At 42.6% G+C, this 13,596-nt stretch overlaps 1 protein-coding gene across 4 annotated transcripts; it reads left to right on the forward strand.

Moving 5' to 3' along the window:
• Positions 1–1,785: 1,785 nt before the first annotated feature.
• LOC102193498 (cytoplasmic polyadenylation element-binding protein 1) lies at positions 1,786–12,094 on the forward strand. 4 transcript variants are annotated; one of them, XM_005743943.1, is made up of 12 exons: positions 1,786–1,949; positions 2,170–2,338; positions 4,221–4,442; positions 5,688–5,917; positions 7,283–7,538; positions 7,617–7,730; positions 8,329–8,433; positions 9,129–9,265; positions 9,689–9,887; positions 10,005–10,099; positions 10,230–10,310; positions 10,667–12,094. In XM_005743943.1, exons 1-12 carry the CDS (start codon positions 1,935–1,937, stop codon positions 10,775–10,777), a joined length of 1,734 nt encoding a protein of 577 aa, XP_005744000.1. In that variant the 5' UTR covers positions 1,786–1,934; the 3' UTR covers positions 10,778–12,094. The 4 variants fall into 4 exon arrangements, with proteins under 4 accessions (XP_005744000.1, XP_005744001.1, XP_005744002.1 ...); XM_005743944.2 differs by having other exon boundaries at positions 8,329–8,418; XM_005743945.1 differs by having other exon boundaries at positions 2,170–2,290.
• Positions 12,095–13,596: the final 1,502 nt, after the last annotated feature.

The following is a 13,596-nucleotide window of genomic DNA, read 5'->3' on the forward strand; positions in this document are numbered from 1 at the left end:
TGTTCTTTCTTTCTTTCTTTTTTAGTTTTAGCTACCTACAAATGACCTTGATACAGATGAGGAGAGGCCAAAGGAGCAAAGCCCAACTGTGGGCCACTGAAACAAAAGACCTTGGAACAATTTTAGCAAATGTTTTTGGCATCTTGCTTATGTCTGATATTATCAACGTGCAGGTGCAGAGTACAAGGTTGCTGTGTTGTTGTAAAGGTTACAGAAATCTGGCGGAGGTTAGCGAAAGTGCACTTCATTCCCATAACTGCAACTGGGTTTGTGATGGTCTGCACTAATCTTTGAGCTCTTTTTAACCTCTTACAGACTTATGTAACACTGGAACCAGAATTATAAAAGAAAAAAGGTGTCAAATAAATACTGCAACACTTCACTGAAAATGACAACATGCCAACAAATGACTTCCTCCAGAGTTTCTTTAATGAAATGACAACCCACCAGCCATAGCATTAAAACCACTGGCAGGTAAAGCGTATAAAATTAATCATCTTGTTTTAATAAAACGCTCTGCTACAAAACCTCGGGTCTTGGAATTTAAGGAGATACGAACCACCCACCTAAATATTGCAACACCAGCAGGGGTTCCCCCAGCAGGACAATGCATCTACCACACAAGGAACACAGCAAGGAGACCCAGGTGCTGACCCAGCTTCCAAACATCTCAAATCTCAAGCTGAACAAGCTTGCACGAGACCCCAGGGAACAACTCCATCTACCGAGGCAACCCACAGGACCCAACCTTTGTGATTCAAAAATACCAAAAGACAACCCCAGAGATACCATGTCAATCCCACTGATGACAGAGCTGTTTTGCAGCACAATATTAAGCAGGTGATTTAATGTTAAAGCTCTCAGTTCATATGCCCTTCCAAAATTCAATAGATTTGTCAGGTCATCTCATAAATAGGAGTACAGCAGCATAGTCCCTAAGTGGTCATTTGTTATAATTATACAAAGGAAAAGAGTGGGAGGCTGCGACTCCAAGTTTAATATTTATTTATTTGTGGTGTGTCCGGATTCATAGGCTGCATCCTCCTGAGGCCGCATTTGGAGGCCGATTACAACACGATGTAAAATACCAGAGGAAAGAATTTAAGATCTGCTTTAATGAAACTTGGGTCACAATGATAAAGCATATGAAGCTGTTTGTAAGAAAGAATGAGACACACAATGTGTTTCCTTGCAATTGATTTGAATATTTTCAAAGTAAAGCTCCAATAACCCTGGAATGTTATTGTTTTTATATTGTCTAACATTTGTATAAACGTGTTTTTATGAACGTATTTAATAATTATTTCATTGTTTTTATTTGTTTTTGTAGTAGTTATTATTAGTCAGGTTATTACTAGAGGTCTTCACAACTGTTTTTAAGTCTTGCCTTTCTTGATAAATAAAGTTTAAAGGCATGCCTCTGAACTGAAGAGTCATATTTGAGTTAAGTTCAGTTTGCACAAAAAAACAATTTTAAAATAAATTAAAAAAAAAAAAATGTAGTTCACATCCATCTGAAATTATAGCAATATACTATTTTGTTTTTTGTCCTATATGCTGTGATTCCATCGCAGAAGCACTGAGAGCACTGTGGTTTTAGATATTGGCGTATTTTATTTTATTTTAATGACATAATTCACGTTTGCACATATAAAACATATTCTGTCTGCTATAATATTGATAAATATCCCTGTAATTTTTAAATAAGCCTCTCTTTAAATTATTGGCCGCAGTAACACGTGATTTTCCCTTCAGCGGCCTGCTCTTTGATGTGGAGCACGTGAACGGAACGAGGCCCTCGAGCACCGTCATTAGCTGGGCACACGTTCACTAAATTATGACTAATTAGCTGTTAGCACGCCTCATAAATATGACCTTTTATTGCAGCCAGCGGTCGTTGTTGTGACATTTCTTTTAGGCTGTCTGTCCACATCATGGCGTTTTCCCTGGTGAGTTGAAACGGCATCAAATGGGTGAAATAAGTCAGTTTTGCGCCACGTCTAACGTTATTATTTGACCGTATGTCCGCCTCATTTGGCCCATTAGTTCCTCCCCGGAACAAAACAAACAAACAAAAATCCACTTTGCAGCATGGTGCACAAGCTTGACCTTTAGCTTTTAGCATGAGTGCTGGGTTAATTGTGTCCCTCTCACGGCCTCCTTCTGCAGAGAAACGAAGCCCGCAGGCCTGAGAGCCCAGACACCGATTCTCCGGCACTGTCCACCTGCAGCAACGCAGACATCTTCCGCAGGATGAACACTATGCTGGGCAACGCTCTGGATTTCACCGGTGTGTGCACCACACCCAACACCAAGGGAAAACCAAATCTGATGTCCGGTAAACCTTCACTCCTCACTCACTCTGCAAGAGTTAAACTTGGGTGGGCTTGAGTGCAAAGGCGAAAAACAATTAGTATCCGACACTACTGCAGCCTAAACTTATTTAAAACGAGGCTGTAGCCATGAGGGTTTAAAACGTTTTAGAAATGCTCAAATAGCTAAATATTTAGCAAGTCCGCGCAAATCTGTAGTACTTTTTTATTAAGGTCTAATAGTCAAACTGCATTTTCTGCTAACTTTATTTGCCTACACATCAAGTGCTCATTGTGGTCACTTGCAGTCAGGGAAACGTGACGGTTTTGATTTGGGCCCCCAGATGGTATCAACAGCTGTTTTCACTGTTTGATAAAAATGAAGTGTTTTAGCTATTCAACAGAATTAGTTTCATTTTATATTAGTAATATAGGTACTGTAGTATTGAGGGATATTGCATAAGCAATACTGTAACAATTTGAGTCCAGAAGTGCTTGAATCTCTTTGGAAATTCCCAGTCTTTCTCAGTTGTGTGAATTTTGATGCTTTTAGTTTCGTGTACAGTGAAGTGTGAGAAAGCGGGTCACATGACCTCTGCCCTCAGTGGTAGCTTCTCCTGCTGCTGTAGTTTGCATTTTCCTTAAAACCACAAAATCATGAAGGAACATGCATGCAGTGTGCAGAACCAATGTGGTGCTCTGTAAGATGAGAGCCTGCGTTGCCTATAATGGAAATCCCCCTTCGACTTTTTAAAGCTGTTGAACCTCCTTCACCTTGTCTTTTTATTCAGGTGCCAGGAGCTGATTCATACTGCATTGCTGGTCTGCAGCACTGCAGTAGTTCTAAGTGGGTTTTTTATTTTTTTTAAACCACAGGGGTGGTATTTGCCAAGATTTTGGCTCAGGACAGTGCTAGTCCTTTCAGTTTGCTTAAAGCATGTCTGCTCTTGTGACTTCTGGTCTTGTTTTTAGATGACAATACAATCCTTAGTTTGACATGAGCAGAGCATAAATGTTGCATAGCAAAGGTAAGCTGGGTCTTGATGCACAATGAGCTGAAGTTCTTTTTGTCCCATCCACTCAAGCTTAGTCTTGCTGAATCAGGGGTGTAACTGGCAGCTGGAAGCTTTCCAGGCCTAGGAAGGGAGGAACTGGTGGTGCAAATCACTGCCCTCAACATCTGATCAGTCAGCTGCTTCAGCTACAGCAAGACACTCCTTGCCCGTTTGTTCAGTGTTGGTGTGCTAAAATAAATTCACAAGCCAGTCTGAAACTGAAATGCCCTGAGCATCCTCAAGTCTACAATACTTTAGTTGAAGTCTGCTGAGTCATTTGCTACCATGCTGCCTCCCGCCATGCTTCTGTAGCTCTGCCCCTCTCTCCCCCCCTCCCTCCTGCCTCTGTCAGCTTGCTCGGGGAAACAAGGCTAGACACAGAGTAAGCAGCAGTAACGGCAGCAGCTGTCTTCACACTGACTCGGAGACGTGCTGTGCCTACCAGAGGGGAGTACTTCTATCAACAAGCCAATAGCTCCAACAGGAATTTTTCATTAGTTGTTAGGCAAGGAAGCGGGGAGGTGGGGGAAGCTGATGTCATTAGCAGGGGTGTGCGAGTGCATCAGCAGCCATGTCACATGCTGCTAGGTGGGTCAGTGATGCGGACGGAGATGCATGGCAGTTGCACCGGGCACAGAGGCAGCAGGTTAGCTCCGCCGTCAGCCAGGGTAGGGGAGATGTGTTTATTGAGGGAGTTTATTGTGGTTTCTTTACCAGAAGGGGTTTTGACAAGTCTTGCTTTGATCTTTTCTGTATAATGATGCCGATGGGAGGCTGAAAAACGTTCTTTGTGACTGTCTAACACTTATCTCCTTTCGCTCTTGCTTAATCTGTGAACTGGATTTTGGCACAGAGTCGGACCTGGCTGCAGTGGGCAGCAGGAGGATGCTTTTCCCAAACTGCGATGCCATGCCTGGCTCTCAGGAGATGTCGTTATCCAGGGACCCGTCGGGTGTCGCAGACCTGGGCCTGGGTCTTCAGTCTCTCCGTCTGTCTGGCTGGGACAAACCTTGGAGCAGCCAGGAGGCAGATACACACACCTCCCCATCTCACATTCAAACCAGCTCACCCTCCAGTAAGTGCCAGACCTTGAACTGTGTTATAGGATTGTTTTTATTTTTTTGGGGATACCGGTTTCCCTAACAGTTTTTTCTGGCTCTTACTTTTAAAGAGAAAAGTGGAATGAATATAGTAAGATTGTTTTTATTGTGTAGCTCTTGTTAATATTAAAATAAGATGGTTGGTTAACAGCAGTCGGTGTGGGAACAGCCTGTAGCGTCACTACGGAGGATGATGTGGCAGTTTTGCTTTACTGCATCCCTAGCAAACACACGAACAGCCAGTGAAGCTACTTTTCTTTCTCAAACTCTCATCATGTTGCCTGAGAGTCAAGTTAAATATTTGTTACCTGTTGATCAAACTTGAGTCAGGGATGTCGGTCAGAAAACTGCAGTAAACCCACATATTCAGCCCAAGTCAAAGCTGATTGACAGATGTACGCCAAGTATATGTAAATTTTGACATTTTTCAGACATGTCTTGTTTAAGACTGTTTTGCCATTTTGGCAGCACTGATAAGGATGGCCCATTTGTCCTGACCCATTTGTAGCACTATAGTTTTGCTGCATGTCCACACCAACCCAGTGTAACTTCATTTAAAGCTTTCCAAACTGGGCCTGCAACAAAGTGTGACAAGGCTTTGAATGCGGCCTACAGCTGAATAATCCCCTTCAGAGCCTCATGTTGACTTGCAGGCCATGCCGTACATGCCTGTCACTGTTGCCAGCTGACTCACTTGGGCATCAAGAGCAAGCGACTTGTTAATGCTTAAGGAATTGTTGCTTGGCGTTTACTGGATTTGTGTTAGAAACGCTGGCTTCCAATTGATTTGACTTATAAAAAGGCATCTAGCATCTGAGGGGAGAAATTGTTTCATCAGCATTCTGGTTAGAATATAAAACAACTGAATGACTCAACAACTTGCGCTTTAAGTCTGTTGGCAGCCAGCTTGCACATCTGGTATGTTGACCAAGAATATTTTTGGAAACCTCAGTTCACATGGCTACCTTTTAGTTCTGATCAATGTCTGTCTGTAGATTCAGCACAAAACTCAATTTAAGATGCCCTTGAAGATGCACCTTTTTAAACTCGAGTTTGCTGTGTCGCTTCATTCCTGACAAATCAATGCAGCTCTTTGGGCACAAATCCCATTTTCTTCAGTTTACTTGAAAAGCTGAAATGGCAAACAAGCTATCGAGTAACCTTACATGGCTACTGGCACAGATCGCGCTCTTTTTATACTAATTGTAATTGTTTTTCAGTGTTGGGTCTACTGAACAGTCCCTTCAGTGGCCTCCTTGGAAAGCCCCCAGGCTACCTGCCCCCCGATTCCATGAGCATGACGGCTGACTTTCTGGAGAAGTTTCCCGGTGTTGCTCGCATGGCAAACCGTCTAGACTCGTGCTCCTTTTTGGACTCTCGCTCCAGCAGTCCTGAAGACTCGGAGACCAGTGGATTCAGCTCTGGCTCGGATCACCTGTGTGACATGTTGGTAAGGCAGATTACTTTTATTCTCCAGCTTTGTGTTGGATTGGTGGAAGGTGAATATCTCAAACCCCAATCAACCCATTTACTGTTTTACTGTAGCATCCAAATCTACAGGGTGTGGCTGAAAAGATGGGCTTAGAGTGTGATTTGTGTGCATGAACTTCACTTTCATTTCTCTGCAAGGGTCTTGCACTTAAAGGTATGATAAAGTAATTTAAGGCTATTTAAAGGGGGTAAAATGTTGTTCTAAGAAATGTACATTAATGTGTAATTACATCTTCCAACAGTTAATGCATTCTCATAAATCTAAAATGAATCTATTAGAAATGCACAAGATTAGACAGTTTGGGGAAGCCACCATGTTGCCCTGCCATATTGTATACAGTGGCTGAGAGAGATCGCCATTTAAACTATAACCTCTTCACCTCAAAGCTCATTACCTGAACTGAAGTCTGCTCTAACACACAAACATGCTTATTTAGTCCCAATATTGTCACGGTTGTCAACTATCTGGGTTATGTGTAATAGTCTACTGTCCCAGCCAAATGGCAGCAGCTGGTTATAAGCAGTGTTTACAACAAACGCTGATATCTTCAGCTCATCTCAATATTGTCATTGGACAGAAGTGAGCTTTACTGACTCACCAACTCGTATTGGACGCCTTTCAAAGTTTTACAGCCACTTCGAGAGTAAATGGACACTCGGCATATTGACAGCTGATGAACAGTGACTGATGGCCAACAACACTACAGATGAATAGTGGCCAGAGCTGTTTGTCCTCCAGCAGCCACTGTAGATAAGATTATGAACTTAAATCTAGAGGGGCACTAAATCGAATTTGGTTGTCTGCAGTATACTGATATCTAGCAGTGAGATTTTACACTTTTTAAAGATTCTTACTTTCTCAACTAACAGGAGTCTACCTTAACCTTCCTTTGGCCTGCTTTTTAACTTTGAGGATTTAAAGGGTTTGACATTATTCTATTGGACACGGCAATCATCAGCTTTGTTGTTCAAGCTTCCATCACAGGGTATTTTCAGTATTAACTTTCTGGCTTTTCTTTTCTTGTAAAACATCAGAAATGAGTTTTGGAGATGGATGTCAGAAATTGATCATTTATATTAAGGCAGGCAAAGTAGAGCTTCATGCTGTAGGGTTTTTATTTTTTGTGCCACATTGGCATTTATTAACTTTGAGTTTTGGCAGCAGACAGTGTGGAGTGAAAGCTTCTGATTATAAAGTCAGATACTGCACCCAGTCTAAACCCTTCAGTGAATTTCAGTCAGTTTAATTTCCTTTGACTTTTTATTTTAATACACAGAGGAAAATATGAGGCCACGTTACACTAACGCATATCTTCTTCTCCAGTCCACTTTGCGGATTTCCCCTCCCCTGCCTTATCTCACGTCAAACGTGCAGAAGGACCTGCTGCGACTGGGCGCTCGCCTGGACCCTCAGGACACTAGCTCTCCTCTGACCCCTCCATCCAGTGCCAGCCCTTCCTCCTTGGCTATTTCCCGTCGCTGGCGTGCTGGCTCTTCATGGCCGGGTGCAGATGTACTTGATCAGCCAGAGGATGCTTTCAGCATTGAGAGGGAGGCCCGCCTGCATAGACAGGCTGCAGGTAGCCACTACTCATTAATCATGAAACTGTTCAAGCATGACCAATCCACAAACCTTGTCTGTCTTGTTTTCAACTCAGCTGTGAATGAGGCGACATTCACCTGGAGTGGACAGCTGCCTCCCCGTAACAATAAAGATCCTCTTTACTCCTGCAAGGTCTTTCTTGGTGGTGTACCCTGGGACATCACAGAAGGTAACTGTGGCTGTGAACGGTCTTTATTTTCAAACACGTTCTTCTGATATTATGGGGGGGAAGGTTGTTTGGTTTTTGTTTTAAAGATTTGAAAAGATCGTCTATTGAAATCCCAGATACAGACATGCTTTGGTGTTTCTGTGGAAGCACAGACTCTTTTATTCCCTTTGGGTTTTTCAGGTTTGGCCCTACTTTCATGTTTCAACACATGTGGCCCTGATGGTTCTGAACAGTTCACCAACAGTGTAACAGTCAGCCATAGTGTGTTTTACTTGGTACATGCAACCTTTTTATTGTAGCTTTACAGAATTGATTAATGCTGAATGGTTTAGTTTGCTAACCAGTATCTTGGCAACAGCTGCAGATGTGTGGCTATAAATGGCAGCCACTGAAAACTAGAGCTTGGGACTAATGGCAGCATGAAATAAACATGCATTCCAGTTTTAAAAATGACTATACTTAAACCCTTATTTACTGTAGTCTTTTTGGCAGCGATTACAGGCATTGGTTAAAACCTCACTATCTTGGTACATCCCACTGTCACACAATGAAGGTGTGCGTTGTTATTCCACCCTCACAAACTGATGCTTTATTTCAGCTGGCCTGATCAACACCTTCAGTGGTTATGGTCCTCTGACTGTGGAGTGGCCGGGTAAGGATGGAAAGCACCCTCGCTGTCCTCCCAAAGGTAATGTCGCCAAAGGTAACAAAGAGCTGGTAGGCTATTTTTTTTTTCCTTCTGGTTTTAAGGTGCCACTGTGGTGAGCATGTAGTAAGGTGGTGAGTAACTGATGGTGATTCTGGGCATTACTGGAGCTTAAAACATGGTGTGTTAGAAGCAGGGGTGGGCTAATGCTCTCAGTAACACTTTGCTAATTAGTTTGTATAAATGAGTTTTGCCGACTTCCAGCGGTGACGTACCCCCACAGGCCATAAAGTTGTAAACTGGTTTTATGACAGTTTTTCTAAGTTATTTTTTTTCTCAAATTTTCTTAAATCTACATTTCATATGGACCTGGGCTAAAATTGGTCAGCATTTCATCATTGATTTATTAGTCTAATTATACATTACTTCACACTCCCAACTTTTTCGGTTGGACTTGGAACTTTGAATTTCTGCAGTTACAGCATTAAAAGCATTAAACCTGGCTCAGTGTCAAGTACTTGGCACCTTTCAAAGCTTTCAGCAAATCAGCTACAGACAAGTTGTAATCTGTCAGGACCTTCTGGAAATTGTATGAAATGCTATCAAGTTTTACTGTAGTTGCTGTGCTACTCAGTCTTGGGTTGTTGTAGTTCAAGAGGCAACATGCACTGTAGCACCAATGGTATCGGTCTGCGCTGCAGAATGATGCAGCAAGTAAGCCTCTTTAAAGTGTTTTGGTGTTTTGTCTGTAGGGTACGTTTACCTGGTGTTTGAGAATGAGAAGTCTGTCCGGGCTTTGCTCCACGCCTGCTCCCAGGACCCGTTTCACCCTGAGGACAACAGAGAGTACTACTTCAAGATGTCCAGCCGCAGAATGCGATGCAAGGATGTAGGTGGAAACGAAGCATGCAAGGCATTATTTACTCACTGCATTTACAATTTATGAAATGCTGAATAATCAAATAGTTGTCATATTGTACTCCAGTATGTTTAAGAAATATAGGTATAGTTTGAATTCTGTCTGTGATGCAACTCCAAGAAATGGATTGTCCAGGATTAGATTCTGTAGAATCTGATTTCACACACCTTGTTTGTCAGATTTCAACAATGACTAATTCAAGTGAGATCACCAGCACACATCGATATAGATGGAAACCTGTAGAAAGCTTCTACGTCTATGGATTCTTTGATCAGACCTTCTTGTTGAGAACACTTATTATGAGACAGTTGGCTTTTGTTTAGTGAGCGATCCTAGTGAAGGACAGGAAGCGAGGATGTCTGTCCTGAACGCTGTGGCTCTTGGCTGCTACAGGTGCAGGTGATACCCTGGGTGATCTCTGACAGCAACTACGTGCGTTGCCCTGCTCAACGTCTGGACCCGAGTAAGACTGTGTTTGTTGGCGCGCTGCACGGCATGCTGAATGCTGAAGCGCTGGCCAGCATCATGAACGATCTCTTTGGAGGAGTCATGTATGCTGGCATTGACACGGACAAGCACAAGTACCCAATAGGTGAGACTGCTAGTCTCGAATTGTCAGTCAGCATCTACTGCAGTTCAGTTCTTGGTGTGTAGGTGTGGTTTGACCTTTAAGAGCTGCTTTGAGTGACATTGTTTGTCTTCTGTACAGGCTCTGGACGTGTCACTTTCAATAATCAGCGCAGTTACCTGAAGGCTGTGTGCGCAGCATTTGTGGAGATTAAAACACCCAAGTTTACAAAGAAGGTAAAGACATGTTTACTGCATGTGGTCTCTACAGCAGCAGAGAAGTCTTTCATCAGCTTTATGCTGCTTTTGGTAAAGTGTCAATTTTCAAAACTTGTCTGCTATAAATTGCGCATCGTTTCCCCTTCAGGTTCAGATTGATCCCTACCTGGAAGACTCCATGTGTCAAGTTTGCCTTCGCCAACCTGGACCTTTCTTCTGCAGAGACCAGGTCAGTGGAATCTCGTACTCCTTTTTTGTGAGCATGGCTGGGTCAAGCTTTCTGTCCAGTAGACTTCATGTCTTATACTGAACCAGAATAGTAAAGTTTGAACTACAGTTAAGACTCAAGCTGCTTAATTTCCCTTTTGTGTCCTCTCATATACAAACAAGCTTAAAGGATCATGATTTAATTACCAATCTCCTCTTCTGTGAGAACAGTTGTACTTACAGTTCTCTATTGAAATATGGGAGTGATGTTGTTATAGAAGTTTAGAACTTGTCTTGTTTAATTCAAGTTTAACTTACGATATTGTTAGACTTGTTTTAAATCAGATGTGCCTCTATAAAGACCTGTCTCACTCTTAGGCCTGCTTCAAGTACTACTGCCGCTCCTGCTGGCATTGGCAGCACTCAATGGACATCCTAAGCAACCACCGGCCCCTCATGCGCAACCAGAAGAACAGAGACTCCAGCTAGAGGAGACGGATTCATAGTCCCTGAAGGGCCAGAGGAGGTGCCCGTCTGCACGGGGCAAGGCTGCCCGCCAAGGAGAGCACGTGTGCCAGACCTCCGGTACAAGGATACCATGGCACACCACCAGGCACTGGGGATATCACTATAGAAAATGTTCACTTTTGCACTTGCTACATTTTTGCTGTTCACAGTGGCACTATGCACAGTGACCTTGTTGGGAAAGACAAGGGGCCCTTCACTCTTATGCATTTTCCCAGACTTGTGGCCAGATGGAAAGATGGGAGTCAGCCTAAGGTTAAGAAGTGGATGAAAACACCATTTCTTTAAAAAAAAAAATTTTTTTTTTTTTTGGTTTACATGTGTTGCATAGTGAAGAGCAATCACGCAAGTCTCATTGCCGTTCATTGGCAAACGCCATACAGTGCCTTTAAATTTTTATTTCCCCCCCCCCTCCCCCTACCCCCAGTTGGCATCAGTTTTTTCCTGTGCAAGCCAACTGGCGTTTCTTACTTTTGGGAGTTGAATGTTGGGCTTCATTTAACCAGTCGCATTTCAGACATTTTTACGCAGTTTTTTACTAATTTGTACACAAACGGTTTTAAGTCATGACATGAAAATTCTGAACAATTATACCCAGTGGCTGTTTATGGGAAAACCCCCTTTTATTTTTTTTTTCCTGGCGTTTTTTTCTTTTTAATTTGCCCTCCCAAATTTCAACTGAATGGGCACAAATTGTTGGATGTACTACTTCGACTTTGTTGGTCCAGTTATATTAAATGTAACTGTAGTACTGGATAACTCAACTGGTAATCCATTTTTCTTTTTTTCCAAGCAACTGATGGATCTTGATGAAAGTACAGTGAGCAAATCATTTGTACATAGTTTGATTTCTGTTTTTGCACTTTTTAATTTGCACGTGTGGAGAGGTGGCAGTGGTTTTTAATCACTTTTTGTACATCGGCAGGGGGACATGCCTATGTTAGAACAGCTGCTTGTTTCCTGTTGAATGTAAGAACTTCCACTTAGCTGATGATAAATTATCTATCCCAGAGCTTGAGTAGACCAGTACATGATTCAATGCTTTCTTATCCCATTTTGCCTTCCTGTTCCAGTTGGACATAAATGCATAATAAGCTGTGTGCCAAAGACGAAGTGTCTTTTCTTTATCCATTAGGTTTGTCATGCTGAGCTTGTTGTCCCTTAGCCCAGCTGCTTTTTAGAGTTTTGAAAGTCTACCTCATTGTGGTCTGCCAAGTTTGCTGCTACTTAACAGTTGTGGAGTATGTTCAGATTGGGCACAATAAAGGTGTTTAAGCATTACTAGCAATGTCTGGACTCCTAATTGTTTGTGCTGTCATTTCTTTGAAATCTCGGTCAACAGCCTCTGCAGGTCGCTGCTAAACTTTTTATTTTAATTAAGGAGGTGATCACACCTGCAAGAGATGGTAAACTGTAAGCCCAGGAAACGTGACGGTAACTGGGTAGTGGAATGTCACAGAGCTATATGGTTTGTGGTGAAAGGAACCAATGGCAAATTACAAGGTTTGACATGTTTAGAAGACGCCCCCTGTCACAAAGCAGTGTTTTACGTCTGTAGTCAAAATTAAAGCTGAAATTGACACGCGCACAGCTTCTATACCAGCCCAGCTAAACCATCCAAACGCTGGGAATGGTGTGAAATAGGACATCACAGGCCCCTCCAAGGTTGATAAAAGTTAATAACTTGTCAAACCTTACCTACAAGTTGCTTCTAAACCTGACACTAATTTCATGTAAATCTACCTTAATGTTGTGCTTAAAATCTAAATTGGCAGTTTGGTGCAAGAGAGAGTTAGTATCCAGAGCATGGTAAGTACTGTTGCTGCACAGCAAGAAGGTCCTAAGTTCAATTGCACCATCAGGGTGGGGTCTTTCTGTGTGGAGTTTGTGTAGGTACTCTGGCTTCCTCCCACAGTTCAAAGACATGCAATTATTGGGGTTGGGTTAACTGATCAACCTAAATTGGCCATAGGTGTGAATGTGAGTACAATGGTCTCACTGTGTCAGCCCTGTGACAGACTGGCGACCTGTCCAGGGTGTACCCTGCCTCTCGCCCTTTGACAGCTGGGCTAGGCTCATTCATTTTATCAAATGGCAAATGCCTTAGTACATGTCTCAATTGTCTCAGTGCATCTTTGCAAATGATTAAGTACACGTAGCCTACAGTTATACAGTTAGCCCACAGTTAGCACATTTTCCAAATGAATAGATCTTGTAGATCTAAACTGATTAGTTGATTCTCAGTCTAATCATTCCCTCCAAAACATGTCAGCATGATTTCATTGTATAAGTACTCGCATGCACAGCTGTCTGTTCAATTGTCAAAATTGGTCAAGAACATAATACCATTAATTTCTTTGAATATTTGATAAATTGATGACAGTCGTTGACAGTCAGGTGAAACTAGACTAACGAAGGGGTAGTGTCACACACAGGTGTGTTCCATGATTGTGTGCTGCCAAACACAGATATATAGAGCTTGACCAGAGCCAGTCTGATCTCTGAACATGGATAGACAAGGCCAAGCAAACGGACAAGGGGAAGTTCTTCCTCAAGGAAGAGGAGGAAGAAGAAGACTGAGAATGCGTGGTGGAGGAATAGGGGGAAGAGGCCGCAAACAATGCCATCACATTGAGACAGATCCGCGATACCATCCTTCAGGACAATCATATATTCCAGAATATAAACACATTAAGCATCTCCACAATAAACCGGGTTTTGAAGAAGCATCAGATGACAATGAAACAAATCTACAGGGTACCATTTGAGAGGAACTCTGACAG

The sequence above is a fragment of the Pundamilia nyererei genome, unplaced genomic scaffold, assembly GCF_000239375.1.
Source record: "Pundamilia nyererei isolate P.nyererei 1_Seehausen unplaced genomic scaffold, PunNye1.0 scaffold00137, whole genome shotgun sequence".
NCBI lineage: Eukaryota > Metazoa > Chordata > Actinopteri > Cichliformes > Cichlidae > Pundamilia > Pundamilia nyererei.

Excerpts from the sequence above, each read along its gene's own strand:
- LOC102193498 (XM_005743943.1), top strand. Across the intron at positions 2,339-4,220 it reads AAAACCAAATCTGATGTCCG|AGTCGGACCTGGCTGCAGTG; the intron begins GTAAACCTTCAC and ends ATTTTGGCACAG. Across the intron at positions 7,731-8,328 it reads ACCCTGGGACATCACAGAAG|CTGGCCTGATCAACACCTTC; the intron begins GTAACTGTGGCT and ends GCTTTATTTCAG.